This window comes from Eptatretus burgeri, chromosome 7 (assembly GCF_056783735.1).
Source record: "Eptatretus burgeri isolate ZD-2024b chromosome 7, Ebu_testis_v1, whole genome shotgun sequence".
Lineage (NCBI taxonomy): Eukaryota > Metazoa > Chordata > Myxini > Myxiniformes > Myxinidae > Eptatretus > Eptatretus burgeri.
This window is the reverse complement of record NC_140967.1, coordinates 42,166,157-42,189,187: the sequence shown is the minus strand read 5'-3', so window position 1 is coordinate 42,189,187 and position 23,031 is coordinate 42,166,157. Positions and strand designations below refer to the sequence as shown.

The 23,031-nt window shown below is 42.5% G+C and overlaps 1 protein-coding gene across 8 annotated transcripts in view; it reads left to right on the top strand.

Moving 5' to 3' along the window:
• The window catches only part of LOC147023108 (REST corepressor 3-like), a 110,227-nt gene that overhangs the window by 13,612 nt on the left and 73,584 nt on the right, over nt 1-23,031 (top strand). For 5 of the 8 annotated variants that reach the window (XM_085888176.1, XM_085888170.1, XM_085888169.1 and 2 more), the window contains exons 2-3: nt 18,136-18,288; nt 20,348-20,404. In XM_085888176.1, coding sequence (XP_085744302.1) covers nt 18,136-18,288; nt 20,348-20,404 — 210 coding nt within the window. Of the gene's footprint in view, nt 1-18,130; nt 18,289-20,347; nt 20,405-23,031 lie in introns of all 8 variants that reach the window. The other 3 variants (XM_085888172.1, XM_085888173.1, XM_085888174.1) reach the window with 2 other exon arrangements.

Genomic DNA, 23,031 nt, shown 5'->3' with positions numbered 1-23,031 from the left:
GTATGGAGACTCCAGAACCCATCTGCACGGCAATACACGTGGTGCCGATGTGCAAATGGCCGGCTATCTCTTGCAAGGCTTGACAGATTTTACATTAATAATGACTTTAAATGTCATAGACCATGTTGACACCACCCCAAGTGGTTTTTCGGACCACCACATGGTTGTTCTTCATATACTTTCCCCGGCCTGAAATCGTGGCACTGCATTGGACCTTCAATGTGAGTCTTCTGCAAGATGACGCTTTTTCTGTCACTTTTCGAACCTTTCGGGGAGTTTCTACTACGGAAGCCTTCCTACTCCTGCCTCACACAATGGTGGGACAATGCGAAGACCCATATTAGAACCTTTTGTCAGCAATATAGCTCCTTTTGTACAAAGAACGAATCCGCGCTGCAATCTCTAATTGCCAAATAAATATTGTCTCTCCAGTCGAGCCTTCCAACTCCCAGTGCTGAAAGGACTGTTTCTCTAATAACAACGAAGAAAGCCCTCCTTGCTCAACTCTGTGCAAAACAAGCCAGAGGGGCTCTAATTAGGCTGCAAATGAACTACAGCTCTATTGATACTCCTTCCAAATTTTTCTTTGCTTTGGAAGCGCAAAAAAGAGAAACCAGCAAATAACTTCGCTGCAGGCACCAGGAGGCTGAATAACGCACGATCCAAAATACATCAGAAGCTTGACGAAACAATACTTCTCTGACTTGTATTGTGCCAGAAACACGAAAGAAGACATGATTACTTCCTTAACCACTTCCTTGCCCACCTTGTCCGAATCTGTATGCCAACAACTTGACAAGGAAGTGACTGTTGACGAACTTTTTACAGCTTTGCAAACTTTGCCCACAGGTAAAGCTTCTGGACTTGATGGAATCCCTGCAGAGTTCTATAAAGCCTTCTGGGATTGGTTGACTTCTTAATTGATAGCCTACAATTAGGCTTGCTACCACTCAGCTGTCGCAGGGCTATACTTGCTCTCATACCTAAGAAAGGAGACCTCCAGCAACTTAAAAATTGGCGTCCCATTTCGCTCCTCTGCACGGACTACAAGATCTTCTCAAAAGTTCTTGCCAACCACCTCAAACCTCTGATTGGGGAGATTGTACACCCCGATCAATGTTATTGCATCCCTAAAAGGACAATATATGATAGCATTTTTATTGTACGTGACATGATCGATATTTGTATTGCTGAACATAGGAATGTTGGTCTAGTGTTTTGAGACCAAGAAAAAGCTTTCGACAGGATTGATCATTCTTATCTCTTTGCTGTTTTACGGGGGTTTGGTTTTGAGGAAAATTTTATTTGTTATATTAAACTATTGTACAATAATATTTTTAGCTTGCTCAAAGTAAATAACGTCTTAAGTCAGCCTTTCCCTGTCACCAGGGGTATTCGTCAAGGGTGCCCCCTGTCTGGCCTTCTATACTCCCTATCAATTGAACCTTTACTACATCGTTTACGTACACGGCTCCAAGGGTTTTATCCTCTACCGTTAGAAAATCCCGTAAAGACCATTGCTTATGCGGATGATCTCTGCGCAATTGTGCACTCTGATGATGTTCGTGCTTTGGTTGAGTCTGTCAAGGAATTTAGCTTGGCTAGCTCGACTAAAGTTAATTTGGAAAAGAGCAAAGCTTTTTACTTCGGTCCACGGAATGAAACTCCCCCTCCAACCCTACCAGGGCAGCTTGAATGGACCAATGAAGGAATACGCTACCTCGGTGTCTTTCTTGGAACTCAAGATTTTATTTCAAAAAACTGGGAATCGCTGATTACTAAAACTGAGCAGCGGTTGATAAAATGGAGGGGATTATTGAGGCAGCTTTCCTACCGGGGTTGTACTCTGGTCATTAATAATCTTGCGACATCAATGCTATGGCATGTTTTCAAGGCACTGCAGGCCCCAGTTTTTATCCTTTAAAAACTTCAAAGCTTTTTTGTAGATTTTTTTCTGGGGGGGGGGGAGGGGGGAAAGCACTGGCTCCGGCAAGGAATACTAAGCCTGCCGACTGCAGAAGGTGGACAGGGGCTAATAGATGTGACGAGCAAAGTGATGGTTTTTCGCCTCCTTTCAGTACGAAGGCTTCTATACTCCGACGTCCCATGGAAAGCCTTTGCCCATTGCTTGCTTAAGCGAGCTAGGAAACTAGGCTATGGTGACGAGCTTTTTCTTCTTGATACGAAGCGCGTGGATATGACATCGATTCCTCTGTTTTACCGAAGCATGCTGGAAGCGTGGCAGGCTGTTTATTTTCGCCGTGATGCCAGTGCTTACTCCCTTCAGATGTTTTTAAATGAACCAATATTTTTAAATTCTTTTTTTCATGGGGTCTGTAGTGACAGATCTTTCATGCAAAAGTTTATTGATGTCGGCGTTACCAGAGGAAAACACCTCAGGAACCCCCTTGTACATAGATGGAAGCCAGCTGCTGATATTGCCGTGGCCACCAGTGTGAGGTCCATCAGAGTTATTGGCAGAATTTTCTCTGTGATTTTACGGACTTTTAAGCAAACCGGGTTAAAATGGGACCCAGACATAGAAGATGCCCTCAATTTATCCCAATATCCTTTCCCAAATCTTTTAATTTTATTTCAAAGTTTTAGGTTTTTTTAACCAGATGGAGAAATCCTCAGTGTACAATCTATGTGTTCTCACCCTTTTTCCGAACAAACCCGCAGAGCCACAAGCTCATTGGCGAGCGCTGCTTCAAGCTAACGTTTCCACATCAATTAAATGGCAGGTGATGTATAAAGAACCGATTGTCAAGCGCTCAGGCGATCTACAATGGCGGCGAGCGCACAACATCCTGCCTTGTAATATTCAGTCCCACCGTATATGTCCTGAAAACTCGGAATTGTTCCCCTTCTGCGACACCCCAGAGACCATTTTTCACATTTTCATTGAATGTTCAAGGTTGGCCTCGCTTTTTGGAATTATGTCGCGTGTGATCCGGGGGCTCGGTTTGACTTTTATGCATTGTGTTTTTATATTTGGTTTCAATGTCTTGTATCAATGCAGAAATGAATGTGTTTTAGCAAACCTTTTGTGTTCTGAGGAAAAACTAGCCATCTATTTATCGAGGAAACGAACACTGACGTTTTAGCTGATGACGTTTTCACTATTTTTAAAGCATTGGTTACATCGCGCGTTCTTTTTGAGTTTGAAATTTAAGATCCTGTTTTATTTAAAAACCGGTGGTGTGCGAAGCAATCTTTATGTAGCACGGTTGGTGGTGCTCTGACAATCAATTTATAATTTAAAAATATTACTTCTTTGTTACCCCTTCCTTTCCTGGTTGCCTTTTTTGATGCCTGTACGAACTTCCTTGCAATAAAGGAGAAGAAAAGTAAATGTCTCCTTCTCTTCCTCTCCTCTCCTCTCCTCTCCTCTCCTCTTCTGTCCCGTCCTCGCTGTACCCCCTCCTCCCATACCCCTTTCTCCCCCTCTGTCTCTGTCTCTGTGTCTGGACGTATCCGGATGATGTTTACGTCCGGACGGCTTGGCTCCGGACGCGTTCGGCCGGTGTTTAACTCCGGACATGTCCTAGCGGTGTTTGTCTAGAGACAGTATTAATAGTATGACCGGTAGAAAATGGATTTCAAACATTACTTTGTTTCCATCTTCACTGCTGTTCTATGCAGAAATATTTGATGAGACAGTATGAATCGTAATTAATCCTCCACCCCACGCCTGCCTTCCCCTCCTGTCACCTCATGCTGTCTTCCCTTTCCCCAGCCCTCCTCACTCTCCCTCCCTCCTCGCACCCCCACCCCTCCTCGCTTGCTTTCCCTCCTCTCTCTTTCCCCCTCTACCTCCTCACTCTTGTCCACTGTCACTTCCCCCTCTTTCTCCTCCGTCCTACTATTCCCATCAGCGAAGCAACGGGGTGGTATTTGCTAGTATATGTATATGTATATGTATATATATATATATATATATATATATATATATATATATATATATATATATATATATATATATATATATATATATATATATATATATATATATATATATATATACTACGTGGACACCTGCTTGTTCAACATCTCATTCCAAAATCATAGGCATTAATATGGAGTAGCCCCCCCTTTTTTTGCTGCAATAACAACCTCCACTCTTCTGGGAAGGCTTCGACGATGTTGGAACATCGATGCGAGGATTTGCTTCCATTCAGCCACAAGAGCATGAGTGAGGTCTGGCACTGATGCTGGGTGATTAGGTCTGGCTCCTAGTCGGCGTTCCAATTCATCCCAAAGGTGTTCGATAGGGTTGAGGTCAGGGCTCTGTGCAGGCCAGTCAAGTTCTTCCTCACCAATCTTGACAAACCATTTCTGTATGTACCTCACTTTGTGCATGGGGGCATTGTCATGCTGAAACAGGTAAGGGCCTTCCCCAAACTGTTGCCACAAAGTTGGAAGCAAAGATTCGTCTCGAATGTCATTGTATGCTGCAGCATGAACATTTCCCTTCACTGGAACTAAGGGGCCGAGCCGAACCATAATAAACAGCCCCAGACCATTATTCCTCTTCCACCAAACTTTACAGTTGGCACTATGCATTCGAGCAGGTGGCATTCTCCTGGCATCCGCCAAACCCAGATTCGTCTGTTGGACTGCCAGATGGTAAAGTGTGATTCGTCACTCCAGAGAATGTGTTTCCACTGCTCCAGAGTCCAATGGCGGTGAACGTTACACCACTCCAACCGATGCTTGGCATTGCGCATAGTGATCTTGGGCTTGTGTGCAGCTGCTCGGCCATGGAAACCCATTTCATGAAGCTCTCGCCGAACAGTGTTTGTGCTGACATTGCTTCCAGAGGCAGTTTACAACTCGGTAGTGAGTGTTGCAACCGATGACAGATGATTTTTCTGTGCTAAGTGCTTCAGCACTCGGCGGTTCCGTTCTGTGAGTTTGTGTGGCCTACCACTTCACAGCTGCGCTGTTGTTACTCCGAGACATTTCTACTTCACAATAACAGCACTTACGGTTGACCGGGCAGCTCCAGCAGGGCAGAAATTTTATGAACTGACTTGTTGGAAAGGTGGCATCCGATGACGGTGCCACGTTTAAAGTCACGAAGCTCTTCAGCACGGCCCATTTCACTGCCATTGTTTGTCTAGATGGAGATTGCATGGCTGTGTGCTTGATTATATACACCTGTAAGCAATGGATGTGGCTGAAATAGCCAAATCAACTAATTAGGGGTGTCCACATACTTTTGGCATGTGTGTGTATGTGTATGTATATATGTGTATATATATGTATATATGTATATATATATATATATATATATTGTTGTGGTTTCCACCACTCCAGCGTGCGGGCGACTGCTTTTAGCTAATTCGTGGCCGCACACGCCCACCGACCGTGGCAATCCTAGTCACAGCTTTCGGATCAACGCCGAAATCCAGCTACGGGTGTGTTTTTAATCACACCATAGATCAGCCAACTTTTCTGTCCACGCGCTACAGGGTTGATCGCCGAATTGTCGATGTACCTAATTATTCGCGCAGACAGAAATGCCGGGGATTTACACCTCAACGGAGCCTGCACGAAAATGAGCCGCTCATAAGCAGCTCGTTCCGTTTGCGATTTGACGAGCGGTTTTATATTGCCAATCCCCGTCGGATCCGATTACTTTATCGCAGGGGTTTCCTTAGAAGTCGGTTACCGGCGACCCGCAGCCGTCTACTCGGAGAAAAAAATGTCAAAGGTCGCCGCCTACTTCAGTGCCGATTTTTCGAATTTTTTTGTCACCACAAACTCTCTACACCCCCTGTTTTGGAATCCGAGACGAAAACACATTATTTCGATAATCTCCATCTTCCAGACACCTTGGTGTGCCCTAAACCTTAAATTGATGAACCCTGTTTAAAAGCTGCTTGAACTAACTATACAGTATCGCTGAATTTCAATCAGTCAGTCAGTCAGTATGTTAATGCAACTACATCCAATATAGGCCTAACCACCTGTTTTTTTGGAGTTTTCCACCCCAACAGCATGATAATATGAGAACTATTTCATGTCAGAAATCATGCTAGAATGCATCTCCAGCCATCTAGGATCCTCCGGCTTCCAGGGCCCGAGGCGGGCCCTGGACCCCGGCAATACAGCTGCACTCACTTCGCTCACGGTGATGGTAACCTGCTACTTTTTTATGGTAGCCTCCTACTCCAAAAAATAAGGAAACCCCTGTTATCGGCTATTAAAAGCCAGCTAATATTCCGTACGTAATTACGGCAGCTCATTGGAGGGAAAGGACGCAACGAGCAGGTGAACATTCAAACAATGACATTTATTTGTCACGTATGCAGTCAATGAAGCAATGCAGATATGTACAAGCATGTATGCAATGTGATTAATGCAACGAATGGGGGTAGGGACAAGACACGAGCAAACCAAAGACCTGCAGCTGTATCTATTTATTATTTACACAATCACTTAACCACAATTCTACTTATAGACAAGGCGCCACCACTTTCAGGCAAAGAAAATCCCAGGAAAGAAGAGGGGAAGAACAGGGCCTGTAGGCCTTTAATGTTGTTGATCAGATGGTGAGGAGATGTCGTGGTTGGTGCTGTGGTGGGGATGGCATGGTTGTTGAGATGTGGTTGTGGTTGTTGAGATGCGGTTGTTCCAAGATAAAAGTGGCAAAAGAATAATACTACCTCAAACATCACAGCCCGGTTACACGAATAAACCCTTTTAGGGCCCTGTCACACCTTGACGATGTAGCCAGCAATAGCAACGTATAAAAATGTATGTAAAACGTTGGCGTACGCTGAAATTTTGATGTTTTTTTTTTAAGTTTTGGACGTTTGCATAACGTATTAGTAACGTACACAGAACGTTTTAATCACATATAGATAACTTAGACCCTCGAATGATTAGCGTGTTGTCGGCGTTCACAACCTATGCCCAACGATAGTCAAACGTATGCATAGCGCGCTGCACTATCGCCGACGAACTCGTGGCGTAGCCTATTAAAAAGCTGCCGCTCGCCGATTTAAATAATAACCGCCTGAGAATTGGAAGTGTCAACATCGCAGTCACACCTTGACGATTTAGCCAGTGTATGCCGACCTCTGAAAAATTTGTCTAAAACGCTGGCACACGTCGATTACTTTATGGGTAAGTTGTGTATCCGTTAAGAGCACGCTGAAAAACACTGCCATACGTCGTAATACGCCTTGTACGTCGTGAAATTTCAAGCATGCTGAAAATTTTACGACGTACTTGCCGTCTGGCTCACACGTTCCGCTATGCTGGGAATAAGTTGTAGGCTTGATATGCGATCGTTGACACACGTCGACACAAGTTCCTTGTAAGTTACTCATTAGTCGAAACACGTCGAGGTAATGTTAAGCATACCCGGAACTTATTTTCTCCGTCAAGGCACATATTTTTTTTCTCCTTGGTTCCGTGAAGGCACATGACGAAATATCTGAAGTTCTTGTTGTTGTTGCTTTTTTGTTGTTTTTTTTTTTTTTAGTCTATCACGAATTTTAAAATATATTCGGACATTTTCTTTTAAGTTTCGACGTCGACGTGACAATATCCTCAAACAGAAAATATTCACAGAGGAGGAACTAAGAATAAGACATGAGCAAACTGAAGAGGCAATCGGATGTGACGAAATATTGGAAGTTGGTGTTGGTTTTTTTTTTTTTAACGCTGCCAATATGCCATTATACGGTAGCTGTAAATTTGAAACGCGTTCAGTAAGTTATGTGGTCGTCCGGCAGACGTCAATATGCGTTGGAGGTATGTTACTCATAGATTCAAAGCACGTTACTCAGGTTAGAAATAAGTTTTGGGTACATTAAGCATTACCTCAACGTGTTTAGACTTATGAGTAACCTACAAGTAACGTGTGTCCACGTGTGCCAATGATCGCATGACGTGCCTCGACGTGTGTCAACAATCGTGTAACGTGCCTACAACACGTTACTCATAGGTTATAAATAAGTTTCGGTTACGCTAATCATTACCTCAACGTGTTTCGACTTATGAGTAACTTACAAGTAATGTGTGTCAACGATCGCATAATGTGCCTACAACTTATCCCCAGCGTATGCGGAATGTGTGAGCCATACGCCGGCATACGTCGTAAAATTACAAGCATGCCAAAATTTGCGGACAACCACAAAGTACAACGATTAAAGCCAGCGTACTACGACGTATGGCAGTGTTTTTCAGCGTGCTCTTAACGTATACACAACTTACCCATAACGTATTCGACGTGTGCCAGCGTTTTAGACAAATTTTTCATAAATCGGCATACGCTGGCTAAATCGTCAAGTTGTGACAGCCCCTTTAGACATCGGTGGGGAAATCTAATCTGAACACACACTTATCGACATAACTGATCTCTGGGAAACCTGAATGGTGTTCTGTGAATTTCCACATCTGTAACAAAAATATATATATATATTCCGAGGTGGTGTATTTTAATGTGATTCCATTGTTGAAGGGCGCACACCCTTTTATGTGAATTAGAAGGACACATGTCAAAATACTGTCAGACCCTGATATTCACGGGGAATATGTACCTGAAAAATGCAGTGAATATTCGGGCTTTTTGTTTTTTTAAACATGGTCTCGGCTCGTGGAAGAGCAATGATGCAAAACAAACTAGAAAGAGCAATCGGAGATTGCAGACCCTTGCCAGAACTTGTTTTGTGTGGTGTTTGTGTACTGGTGGTGACATAATTAGAATTGCCACTTTATAACTGCTGGCCGTGATGATATGGTACCAAGACGTCCTTCTTTGATGCAACTCCCCTTTGATGCAACGGACTTCTGACCCTGACCCATGACGTTTTTTCATTATTATTCAATTGAATTCAGAATGGGATTAATATAAATTCAATTCAAATCGAATGGAAGACCAAAGAGGTAGTGACATCCCTGCATTGGAGTCATCAGAAGGAACCCGAACAAGCAAAAACAAAGATAAAGTCATCAGGAGGAAACTCAATAGGATTTGCATTTCAGCTGCTACTCTACCCTCAAACCCATCCAGGCACACCAAGTGAGCCTTTAAAAAAAAAAAAATCCACATCAAAAATTATTAAATAATTCTGCCTGCCAGAGCATGAATCCGATCAAGTTGAAATTTAAATCATGTATTCGCCATCATGACTACATCATAATTGTGGTTTCATGCCAATTAATTAAGTGGTTCCAGAGAAAACATTATATAATATTTTTCTTCAATCCATTATGGTTGCCAAACCATGTGACTTATTATGTCAGATGTGTGAACCTTTTGTTCCTCAATGACAGGCAGTCATATGTGTAAAGTTTCACCTCAATCTGTTCAGCCACTTCAGAGAAGAAGATTTTTGAAGGGTTTTTTTTGTTTTTTTTAAACAGTATGGCTGTCGAATCACATGACCAATGACGTCAATTTTTTTCTGTGGAGCATTTTATCCCTTGATGACCCTCAAAAATTTTCATACTGATTACATGTAGCGTTCTACATATGCAATTATGATGTCATAACGAAGGCACCTATGACATCATAAAAAAATCACTTATTCCTCATGAGGAGTACTTGCCATGTGCTAAGTTTCAATTTTTTTCCTTGGTGTGGTTTCGGAGATAAAGGTCCAATATTTTTCCGTTTTTCCAACATAGCTGCCACACCTCGTAACCTATGGCGTTATTCCCTTTGCCACCGAAGGTGAAGGAGGTTATGTTTTCACCTCCCTCTGTCTTTGTTTGTCTGTTTGTGTACAGGATATCTCAAAAAGTTGTTGACGTATCCGGATGAAATTTGGTGAGCAGGTTGGGTGTGTGACAAGGACGAACTGATTAGATTTTGGTGAAGATCTGGATCCGGATCCGGATCCGACAACTATAATTTTTAAAGTGATTCTTCATCATTAAGAGATGGGGCCAAAAATGATACGTAGCACTATTTCTCAAAAAGTTGTCGACAGATTCGGATGAAACTTGGTGGACATGTTGGGGTGCGACAAGGAAGAAATGATTAGATTTTGGTGAAGATCTGAATCTGGATCTGGATACAATAATTATTTAATTTGTAATGTGATTCTTCACCATTGAGAGATGGGGCAAAAAAACGATAAAGTACTGTATTGCATGATATTTCAATATGTATTTGGCCCGATGTTCTCTTGGATCAGGTATGACGTGGTGGAGGTATACTCTCTATTGAGTGCCTTTCTAGTAATTATGATTCAGACATTCTACATGAGTAGTCGCACCTCTGCTGAAAATTTTCTCTCAATTCAACAAGCAGTTGCAGAGAAAAACACAAAAGTTCTGTGCGGACAAACAGACAGACAGACAAAGAAATGGACCCAAACGCAATACCCTATCCTTCAGTGAGGGTAATCAGGACACAACATAACAAAGGGAACAGCATGAGAAAGGGGAAAACAAATCAACAGCAGGGTGGAGGAAGAAAGTAGACGGAGACTGACAAATAAATGGTGTATGTAGTGATGAGGGATAAGGGAGAACACAAAGGGTGGACAATATGGATGCATAAGCAAAATTGTGTTTTACCAGATTGTGATTTTGTCAGTGTCTGAGGAGAGGGAAGAGGCTTCGTTTGTCTCTGGACCCTGTCTGTCGGAAGGATGGGAGATGTCACAGCAGAGAGTGGAGCCATCATTAAATCGATGAAGTGGATTTTCCAGAGAGTCAGGGAGATCATTTTTGAAGATTAGGAATAATATGGGGCCTCAAGGAATAATCACTGCCTTGGGGTACTCCAGCCTTGGCAGGGAGACAAGAGGAAAGGGTTCCGTTGCGAGCCACTCGTCTATGAGACTGGAGAAAGTCAGAAATCCAAGAGTGGAGTTGGCTTTGGATTCCATAGGCAGACAGTTTAATGAGCAAGGCAGGATGTCAGACTGTATTAAAAGCTTGAGATATGCCCAGAGAAATGGCCCTGATCCCATGTTTGAAATTGAGGGCCTCCACAATTGCAAGGAGAGTAGAAGCAGTATGTCCAAGGTAGAGTGACCAGGTCTGAATCCAAATTGATGATCTGAGATGAGGTTATTGTTGAAAAGGAATGATTTAATGTCCACTGCGATGATGGATTCCATGACCATGCTGATGATTGGAAGTAAGCTAATTGGGCTGTAGTTAAGGGGATCTGTTTTTGCACCTTTTTCTGTACTGCTGTGATGTTTGCTGACTTCCAAGCAGATGGTAAATGATGGGGTGAAAAGAGCAAAGGCGAAACACAAAAGCAACAGATCACTTTTTTTTTTTTGCCAGACTTTTTTTTTTTACCCCTTTTCAGGTGCTAAACACACAATACAGGAGCAATTGGGTCCAGCCGGGAAGGATGGGTACAAGAGAGGGAGGGAGGGAGGGAGGGAGGAATTGGGGAAACAAGATTTTGAAGGAAACTCAGACATGAGGCATTCCGCCTTCACACGAGCGGAGTTGGCTGTGGTGCCATTTTGAAGTGAGGAAAGGGATGGAAGGAGAACATACACCAGAGACCGACTTGATAAGGTGCCACCAAGATTTAGAGGAGGGAGACAAGTTTGAAAGCTCATTCTTGAGATTAGTCAGACGTTGCTTTCATGCTTTCCTGTTGGTAGATACACACTTGTTGCAGGCTTTGTGCAATGTTATGAGGTTGCCTTCGATCGAATGTGCCTTCCAGGAGAATGCAATTTTTTTTTCTTTTTTTATATTGTTGCGAATTCACGCCCACCGGGGTGCGATCGACCGCGTTTTTGTAATAGCAGCCACGTCGCCCACCGGACGGACAATTCAGCCGTGACCTTCCGGAACAACACTGGAACCCTGTCACAGGTGGGTTCTTAATCGCACCACGGCCTCGCCAATTTTCTACCCGCGCAAAATAGGGTCAATCGCCGAATATCGATACACCTAAGGACTCGCGCGGGTAGCCTACCGGGAGACCGTACCTCGACGCAGGTCGGCTTGGACACGAACCGCTCAAGTGGTCCGTTCCGTTCTTCAGTGATAACTGAGCGGGTATTATCGCCCGACCTCGCCGGATCCGATTCTATTTAACGGGTATTTAAAACCCAACTAATATTCCGCAATACGAGATGGCGTTCCAATAAGGGAAAGAGGACACGACGAAAGGGTTTAACATTTAAATCAGCACATTTATTACTTAACACGTATACAGGCAAAGCAATGAAAATGCGTATGCAGTAAAACAATCATGCACTGGACGGGGACAAAGACACGAGCAAGGTGAAAGTACTACGACCGTCTATCAGCAATTATCATTTACAAGCACTTACACAGTTCTACTTATAGACGGCGCCACCAACATTCATTTAAAAGAAAAGAAAAGACTACCCTCAAAGACAAAGGAGTCAGACAGGGTCCGTAGACCTTTATACCGTGGAGCCTTGGTGACCGAACGGGCCCCACGAGACCGTTGCAGGGTACTTGCACCCTTGTGGTGCCTTGATGGGCGAGTCGCGACGTCTGTCCCGACGGCAGCGAGGATAGCCGCGGCTGACTCGGGCCTTCCATGGGGCCGGCGAGCTCTCTCCTGCGCTCTTCACTCGAAGGCGCAGGTCTGCGCAACAGAGCTGGCAGAGCGGCTCCTCCAGTCTGCGTCCATGGTGCCACGCCCGGACTCCCCACCGACTGCGAGCTCCGATGAACGGGTTGTTCCACGGATCGCTTCTCCACAGACAGGCCACCATGAGCCGAAGATCCCGACCAGGAAGACCACCAGAAGAAACCACCAACACACCCTACTTGGCGTCCCACACGCCCTTATATTCCTCCTGGCTTCTTGCTCCGCCCTCCTTCGAGCTCCTCCGCGAAGCTTCGAGAAAGGGGGTGTTCCCCATTCCCAACCCTCTCGCCCCCCCCCCCCGCAGCGTGCGGGGGGGGGGGAGCGAGGGAATCGTTACATGTCCCAAGCCTAGGGAGATTCATTCCTCCAAAATGAGGCCCCTCCTTCACATGACCTTTGACCTCTGGCTGGAATCGCACTTCCCCCACACCAAAGCGCACAAAAAGCAGGCGGGAAAATCCGTGCGCCATCGGAGTTCCTTCTTGTTTTTCCCTGGCGTTATCGATATCCTTTGTTCCTTTTGCTTTGTAGAGACGGTTTTTATGAGCGGAGAGAGTTGCGATTTGGTGTGTGGAGAAGGGGGATCGGCAGTTGGTGTAGCGGGGTAGGTGGTTAGGTGATTGGCGTAATTGTGGTTGGCGTGGTGGTTGAGGTGATGAGGATGGCGTGGTTTGTTGAGGCACGCGTGGTGGTGGTGGTGGTGGAAGGACCGTGGGTCTGAAGCGGTTGTTTGAGAGCGATGTTGGTGGTGGTCGAGACGATCGTGATTGTTGTTATGGTGGCATGGTTGGCGTTGTGGTTAAGGTGGTTGTTGTGTGGTTGGTCCAAAATAACGATAGTAAAAGAAAAACACTATCTCAAAGGATCACAGCCCATTAAACAACGGTGGGGAAATCTAACTGAACACAGACTTATCGATCTAACTGAACTAAGGACCTTTATGGTGTTCTGCGAATTTCCACAGCCGTAACAATATCAACAGCCTCACTCCATTATTCAAAGAACCAAGAGTGGGAGGATAGGTAAAATAATTGAAGATGAGATGGGATTAGTGTGTGTGTGTGTGTGTGTGTGTGTGTGTGTGTGTGTGTGTGTGTGTGTGTGTGTGTGTGTGTGTGTGTGTGTGTGTGTGTGTGTGTGTGTGTGTGTGTGAGGGAGAAAAAAAAACAGTTTTCTGTGGAAGAAATCCCAGGCTGAATTAATATCAGTGGTGGTGGATATAGGAGACCAGTCCGGAAGTGTTAAAAATTAAAAAAAACATGAATGTAGAAGCAGGTCACTTTATGACCCGTGAATAGTGGACCACGAATGTCGCAGTCCGATGCTCCTTAAAAATTCACATCATAGATGGTATTTGAATCTGTGGTTACCCATAAGGACTCGAGCAGTGTTTCTCAACCTTTTTTGTCCCACACCCCACTTTGATTTTCATAAAAAATCGTACGCCCCCACCATGATTGTAGACACTACAGTATATACTACATATGTATTCAAAAGGCTTTATTAAAACTTTATTGCAAATTTTATTCAATTGCTTCTCACTTCAATGGGAGCCCTGCCCTTGACGCTGGCTGCAGATTTTTTTGATTTGAGGAACCAATTTTTTCAGTTTCAGCCTTAAATCACCACGTTTTGTGATTTCCAGTCGATTTCTCTTAGCTTGCAGCAAATCGGTAACAACACTAAATCCACATTCGACTAAATAAGATGATGGAAAATTTATCAATACTTCCCTTGTCAAAGTAGTCAGGTTTGGGTATTTCTTTTCTCTCTCCTCAGACAGCCACATCATGGTTCCTTTGATCTTGAAAAGAGTTTTCACCGACTCATCTTGTTGCAACTCGCATAACTCCTCTTGGTATTGCTCTGGTACTTTGGATAAATCCACCAGAAATAGCTGAGTCAACCAAGAAGGGAACTCGTAGCAAAGCTATGAAAGCGATCATATATTGATTCATTAATTCTGAATCCTCATGCCCCACCAAAATATTGCCATGCCCCACCTTGAGAAACACTGGACTAGGGTGTTGTAATGGAAACACCAAACCAAAACACCATTGTTGCATTTTTCTGTTCGAAATGTTGCACTCTTTGAACATAAATAGAAAACTTGTTATTCAACCTCTCTCTATAAATGTAATGCAAAATAATATTTGTTGCAATAGCATTTTCAAACAAACAGCTATATTCAGCAGTGTACTTATCAGAAATGTCTTTAGCATGGAGTGTTAAATAATAATTAAAAAAATTATATACATGATAGTTTCTGACTCATGGAGGACCTTGGTGTGCAAGTCAAGTAATTGACAAATCAAGAGTTGAAAAAGCATGCAAAAAAAACACTAGAACCACACTCAGTTGAGCGCATGCCTGTGCCAGGCTGAACAGTATACGTTTTCATAGGCTACACCTGCATCTGGACCTGAAACAAAATCCATTCGGCTTGTTCTTGTTAGCTACCCAACATATCCACCAAGTTTTGTCCGAATCCATCCACAACTTTTTGAGATATTGTCCTGTATATCGTTTTTGGCTCTATTTCTCACTGGTGAAGAATAATTTACAAACTTCTCGCATCCAGATCTTCGTCATTGTCACATACCCAACCTGTCCACCAAGTTTCATCCAAATCTATGCACAATGTTTTGAGATTTCCTGCTTGCAGACAGACGGATAGGGGTGAAAATGTAACCCCATATCCACCTTCGTTGATGGAGGTTGGAAAAACCGAGTGTAAGTAGAAATGAATCATGAACAGGGTGGGATTTTCTATTAGGTGTTGATGAACAGCCACATTGAAGTTTGACATCGTGGAGGGAAATGCAAGATGAGGTTGACACCAGTAGCTGGTTCCAAAAGCAGTACAACAGGAGAGAAGTTTGGGAAAGGCAGATTACTGAATTTTTGGAGTTAGAGTCTGGAGCAGGACAGAGCAGGGAGGCATACTTCATCTCTTGATCTTTGATCAAAGTATGCTAACTGTCAATGGAAGCAAGGAGAAGCTGACGTGTCTGGTGTTAATCCCATTTTTCTGCTCTGACCTTGGCAGTTGGCATACTTCAAATAACGTTCTGTTGATTCCACATCCATTGTCCTATATTGCATCATTATGCAATATAGGACATTATTATCCTGTCCACATATTGCATCATTATGAACAAAAGCTCTATATCAAGTGAGGACCAAGCTCGATAAAGAATGATCATTTGGTATCTTTATTCATTTGGCAGCTGAGCTACAGATTATGGGTGTTAGTTATGCTGAGGACTTCCAGAGATTTCACTTCTGTAAGCGGCTGTTTACAGAAAAATATAGTTGGGTTTTCATGGTTTTCTTTCTTGGAAAATGGGAGTGAAAACACAAACTCTTACCTGAGTTGAACATCATGTTCAATGTAAATGACAACATATTATTATCTTCCAGATAATGTACTGCTTTTGGTCATGGGTCAAGAAAGCGGGAGCAAATTGTCTTTCCTATTAGAATTTCGATTGTCCAGTGGAGAGAATTGTCATCGGAGCTTTGTACCAATAAAATTATCATCCAGACCTTTTCAGGGAGAACGTCATTTGTATAGAGAAGGAATAATGTGGATTATATATCTTACAGTACTGCCCAGAGAGTCACCAACACCCATTATAATATATGGGGAAGAATTCAATAAATGTTAAGAGAAGACTGCTTGGATTCAATTGTGGCAATTTTGGTTTGGAGGGTGGGGTGTTTTATCCTTATAAAGCACAGAAGATTTTCAAAGAAACCACCCTCACCACTTGTTTGTTTCTAAACGTCATCCATTGTCATGCTAGTCCAGGACAAAGTTGTACAGTCTTAAGTGCAGCATCACAGTTTGCTGCGAGATGGGCTTAGTAAACTTTGAGTATTCTGTTCAGCCATCTTCATGTTACTTTACAAGCTCGAAACGCACAGCTGGACTGCGATGTTGAGGCAAGTATACATTTATAATTTTGCTTAAGAGTACGAGCATAAAATAATGTTGTTGTAATTTATTCCATGTGTATAGAACCCGTCCAAAAGGATGGGTTAATTCCCCCGCTTTTATTATCTATGATTTGAAATACCGGCCTCCACCAGGTGGCGTTATACGATACACATTTACTTTGAGGATTGGGGTGATCCTCTCACCCCTCATCCCCCAGAACTATTAATTTATTTTCACCCCTTCGACCCCTCCCGTGCACCCCGCGAGTACAACTTCCAGTTTTCAACTCATTCCATCCAGTGGTTCAGTTGTCGTAATATTCCCACTTCTGGGAATAGGAATCTTGTTTTCTTCTTCTTATTATTTTTTTTTAAAAACCACCTAAACACTCCATGTACACCCCAAGTGTAAACACCGTTTTATAACTCATTCCATTCAGCAGTTTAGGAATGCATAGAAGTCAAAATAACAAACACACACTACTCAAATTATACATATGATAACATATTTGATGTCTACAAACAACAGGACATTGAAAATAATCATTCAAAGTGTTGGTTTGTACACCTCAATACAGTGTGGACTCATTTACACCACGTCTTTGAGGCCATATGGGAGTGGTCAGGGTTTCGTGAAGATTTTTTTTACACCCACTCTGATCGGTCATGGGTGAAGGACCAGATTTGGCAGCTCAAATACCTGGGGCTGATTTTGGGCTGCATTCAAGCATCTGGTGATGTTGTCACGCCAATGTCTTGCTAGTTGACTCGGAGAAGGGGGAAAAAAAGTATCCTTTTATTTTGCCATGGCATTGTGTTGTTAAGGTAAATCCGAAGAAGAGAAGGCCGCCATTGTCACAAGTTGTCACACATCTCGTTCAACCATTCCACTTTGCAGGCAACACAGGATTACGTGACATAACATGGAATACGTGTGTGACACTTTTTTAATCTCTTCATATCCGGGTATGGTGTAAACTCCAACCACACCTTCACGGTCAACACCCCCCCCCAATTATGTCCACCCTATCACAAGTAGCCCTTAGCATGGTGTGAAAATTCATCAGACCTGACGCGAGGAAACGAGTTGGGAGTTGCGTGATATTTTTTTCAATATAACGGTGATAAATGACCATTTTTATGTTTTTTGCAGTTTGGGGTAGTTGAGCTCCTCTACTTTCTGTAAATAATTTTGTTTCTGTATATCTTCATTAAGCTTCTTATTGAGTATGATTTATGAAAGCTCACGGGTAAAAGTTTGTCCAATAAGCGACCCAGGAAATCGGCATATACTGTTGCAATGATTTGTGTGTTCGACATCCACTCATCACATATACCTCTATATAAAGCTGACATCATCAGAAATTCCATCAAGATGATTTCATGAATATTTATCAAGTAGTTAATTCAATAAGTAGTTTTAATTTACTTTTGCTCATCTCGGTCTTAAAGAAGAGCAGAACAGACTGGGGGCAATAGATCAACAGATAAAATGTGGCAAAGAGGAAACAGTGAGTTTGGATTAGGTTTTTGGTAGATGATGCAATTATACTGAAATTCCAATGTTCCTTTATTGTGTAAACCCCCAGGTCTGATGTCTGTTAACCTTTCTTCCAGTGCAGATCGAAGAAGAAGAAGGGGTTGTCATAATGTAAAGGCACAACCAACTGAAATTTACCACATGGTCAAAGGCTCAGGCCCAACCTTTCATCAAAGAAAGGTTTTCTTCAGCGGACTACACAAGCAGAATGCAACTGTACTTGAATACCTCGCAGGTAGGGGGTAAATGGGTAAGGGAGTAGTGAAAACCTTGTCCTTATCAACCAAATGGCTTCTTCCCCACCCAATTACATTGACAATCACAATCCTCCCTTCCAGCATAAGCCAATTTTTGTAGTTGAAATGTTGAGCATGTGTCTTTATCCTATTGATGAATTCCAATTGGTTGTGCCTGTCCTCTACTTCTCGTGAAAATTCAGTTTTTTTTTTAAGTTTTTTTTTTTTTTTGTAATGGTATGCAAACTTTAAAATGACTTGAAAATACAATTTAAAAAAAAAAAAAAAATTATTTATATAATACATTATAAATAAGCATGAATATAATTTATTGGTGGTTGCGAAGATACACAGTGCTGCATGTTAAAATCGGTAATTAATGACAGTTTGAATATTTGAATGCTAGTTTGAGTCGATGGTTAGATGGAGGTGCTGTTTAATGGACGTGTTTATCACTTAATATATTGTCATATAAAGTGATGTATGATTAAAGTTATTCAAATGTAATAATACATTAAAAGTAATAATTAAATAAGTTTGTATTAGGATATTGCATTGACTGTCTGGACACAACTTTGAGGATGTGGGTCCATTGATGTTGAGTAATCTACTGATGTGGACCTGCGACCAGGGTTTTGGATCCACCGTTTTGAGAGGTTCTCAGCTGAAAGAATCGAAACCTCAATGAAAAACGGTGCCCAACTGATGATCCGGGCAGTTTCGAAATCAGTCAATTGCTTATAACTTAAGGTTATAACTTCAAATACAATAGTGTGTGTGTGCGTGCGTGCTTGCGTGCGCATGCGTGTTGTTATGTCTGGCTTTCTTCTTGGGACTACAGTGTAGTAATTGGGCTTTATTTTGATTGTTGTTTTTCTAGAGTACTTTCTTGAACTGGATCATAACGTTCCTCATACCTGTATTTGCAGCTTTTTGTTGATATCATGAGCACAATAGGTTAAAATAATTTTTTGGATAAATTGCATATTGCTACAATTCGAAGGAACTCCATGAACTGTCTTGTGGAAAGGAAGACTTTCTTTCTCGAGAAATAGAGAGAGCATTGGCTGCCATTGAAATTATCTGTGTAATGTCTTATTTTGCTTTGGGAAAAGATCTCGTTGAGAAGCTTTATAAGAATTGTCATGGTGTTTGAGCTTTATTCAGACCACTTGGTTATTGTCCATGCAATAGTAATTATTGCTAATTTCATCATAAACCCAAGCTACCTGACTCACGATTTGTCACATTTTCACTTCTGCCCCAAAACTATTTGATAGTTCGGAAATCAAGTTTATTCTCATCTTTTGCTGACACCATAACTCATAACTAGGTCTGTTTAAGATTGATTTCATCTGACAATTCATGGACATTGAGTTGTATTTATTTGTTTTCTTCCATGTGTGTATGTGGAGGTTATTAAATTGATATTTTTTGCCCCCCCCCCTCATTCTCATTCACATGTATCCATGTAGGCAGCTTCCTATGCCTTAGACAGCTCATTCTTCCCGTTCACCACCACCCTCCCTCCTTTGAACTTGTGCTTGCTTTCACCCACTGTTGTTTTTCTCTCGCTTTTCCTACTCATACTACCTTTATATTTTGCAACTCATACTATCACCCTTTCTCTTTCTCGCTCACTGTTGTCATCTTCCCCTTTACTCCTTTTATACTGTAACTTTTCTCCCTACCTGCCCATTGCTATTTATTTGCTTTTTTTTTTTTTCTTTTTAAAAAATTCTGCAGCATCTTTCTCTGTTTTCTTTGCTCTCATATCTCCTGCCATCATTCTTTTTGTTGCTTCCTTTTTGTTGTTGCACCATTCATTGCAGTATTTCTATTCACCCATTTCAAAAAAAAGAAGAATAATGGAAACCCAGCGAAACCAATGCTAATCCAAGCTCCCTCACTCTTTTGGATGGAATGTTTAGCCACATCCTTTTTGCTCTAAACATTTATAGTTACAGAAGTATACACTACTACCCTGACTCTCCCACTCCCTTACTAACTGCCTTCTCCCTGTCTGGTCTGTTTGCTCACCTGTCTCCTTATTGACAGGTGGTGGAATGCGAGTGGGACTGGATTACCAGGCCATTGTTTCTGAATATCACCCAAGTAAGGAGAATGGGAATAATACATTTTTCATTGTGTTGATCACATAATTTCTTTATTATAAAGATGGTTGATGAAATGAAGATGTAATAATAAAAGTTTTCACATGTGTTTCGTGTTGAAGAAGAAGATGGATGTTTTGAGGGTGTACACACGCAAATATGTTGAGGATGAAAATAAAAGGGGGGCAGAATCTTTATTTATTTATTTATTTGGGGTTTTTTTTGTATACATCCTTCAGTCACCACAATCAAAAAATGTTAATTGCATATACTGCCACACCAACAAATTGCAGAATTCACAAAATGGATTAAGAATATGCTTTCGATATAAAAATTGAGGGAATACAAAGTTGAAATAACTCTTCAAAATTATATTAACCTGGGATTGTGGAAAGAGGTGGGCTTGGGCAGAGTTAATGAGGATGGAAAAGATCATCGATATGGATGGGGTACCTGGCAAGCTCATGGGTACGTGAGGTGGTGGTGAACAGCTCTCTTGAAACACTGGAGGGAATAATGAAATTGAACAGACTGAGGAAGTTAATTGTGCAGGTGAGAAAAAAGGAACGAATGGGTGAATGTGATCAGTGAGCCTCGATTTTAGGAATGTCATGAGAAGTGGGTTACTGGCAGACTGCATGCACCCTGCAGAAACCTTGGGGGGAGGGGGGGAGGGGGGGAGGGGAGCAAAGCATGGAGAGAGTAGGGGGTGCAATACCATGAAGGAGGTGTAGAAGACAAAGATCATTGACCTGTCTGCGATGGGAAGTAATACGCCCAGAGACTCGGCTTCAATGTGGATGATTCTGATGGTTTTGAAGACCTTGGATTCCACAGAATGATACTGAGCAGGGTAGCCAGCCAGCCTTGAGGGGAGAGCGGTACTCCACCAAGCTGCAAATGAAGACCATTCATGTGGATAGAAGTTCAGGTGTGGCAAGGAAGGACTTTGTATGATGGAAGATTCCCAGCAGGCAACTGGCTTTGGAGGCCAACTTTGAAGTATGCTTTGCCCAAGAAAAATCAATGCTGATAGTGAGACAGGAATTTGAGTGACTGAACTTCCTCAAGATGATTGATAAGAAAGTAGATCTGAGGGTTTGCCAGAGGATCCTTTCGGAGAGACAGAGACAGAGACAGAGACAGAGTGTGATGTTTTTCTGGATTGAGAGACATATTGCAAGTGTTTGACCAACTTGTCATTTTTGTCAAGGTCTAAAGAGGGGGAAGAGGCCATGCCCGTCTGGAGGATGAGGGATGTCACAGCAGATGGTACAATCATCAGCAAATATATTATGCAGAATTTCCTCAGTCAGAAAGGTCATTGATGAAGATCAGTAACAGGATTAGGCTCAGAACTCTGCTTTGGGCCACTCCAACCTTAACAGGGAGAGGAGCTGAAAGGATTCCATTGAGTACCACATGTTGGCAATGAGAGTCTAGGAAATAGGTAAGCCATGTGTGGAGTCGGCCTTGGATGCCATAGGCAGAGTTCAGTGAGCAAGGCAGGATGCCACACTGTATTTTAAGCATGGGATATGTCCAGAGAGACGTCCCTGATCTCATGTCTAAATTGAGAGTCTCCATCCATTGTTGGAAGAGTCGGAGCATCGTGTCCAAGGTGGAGTGACCTGATCTGAGATGATGCTGTTGGAGAAAAGGAAGGATTTCATATCAACTGCGGTGATGGATTCCATGACCTTGCTGATGATTGGAAATAGACTGATAGGTCTGCAATTGAGGGCATCAGTTTTTACACCTTTTTTGTCTTTGTACAATGGAGGATTCAGTGATGGCTGATTTATATGAAGATGAACAAGGGCAAATGATAGGGTGAAAAGGGCCGAGAGAGGATGTGTAAGAGCAGCAGAGAATGTTTTTAGGACTCCTGTGCTGATTCTGTCTGGTCCAGTTGCAGAATCAGTCGGGGGATAACAAACTTCTCCACATTCTCATGAGCAAAAGACACTAGAAGCAGTTAGGTGTGATTGGGTAAGTTGGGTACAGAGAGCAAGGAGTTGCAGACATGATTTGGAAGCAAACACAAAATTGAGACATTCAGCCTTCTCATGAGCAGAGTTGGTTGTGGTGCCATTTGTAGTGAGGGAAGGGTGGTGGAGCATATTCCAGAGAGAGAATTAACAAGGCACCACCATGTTTTGGAGCAGGGAGACAACTTTGAAAGTTCAATCTTGAGGTTGGACAGATGTTTTCTGGCTCCTCCTTAGAATGGACACATACTTGTTGCAGGCTTTTTGGAATGATCTGAGATTCTTTTGAGTTTGTTTTCCAGGAAGAGAAGGCAAGTTGTTTTTTGAGCAATTGTTTCACCACACAATTCTCTATAACATGGGTTGGAATAAGGGTCAGATAACTGAAGATGAGATGGGATGAATCTGTTTCTAAGAGAGAGCGAGTTTTGGGTGAAGAATTCCGAGGCTGAAGTAATACCAAGGGCTGTAGATATAGGGGACCAGTCTTGAAGTGAAATGGCTGTTTGCAGTCCCTGCCAGTCTGTCTGAATGAACTGCTCGACTTGCTGGTGCTGAGGCAGCTCTAACAGAAAAGCCAGAGATGTTGATTCTCACTAACATATGATCAGATGAATCGGTTGGAGCAGAAGATATT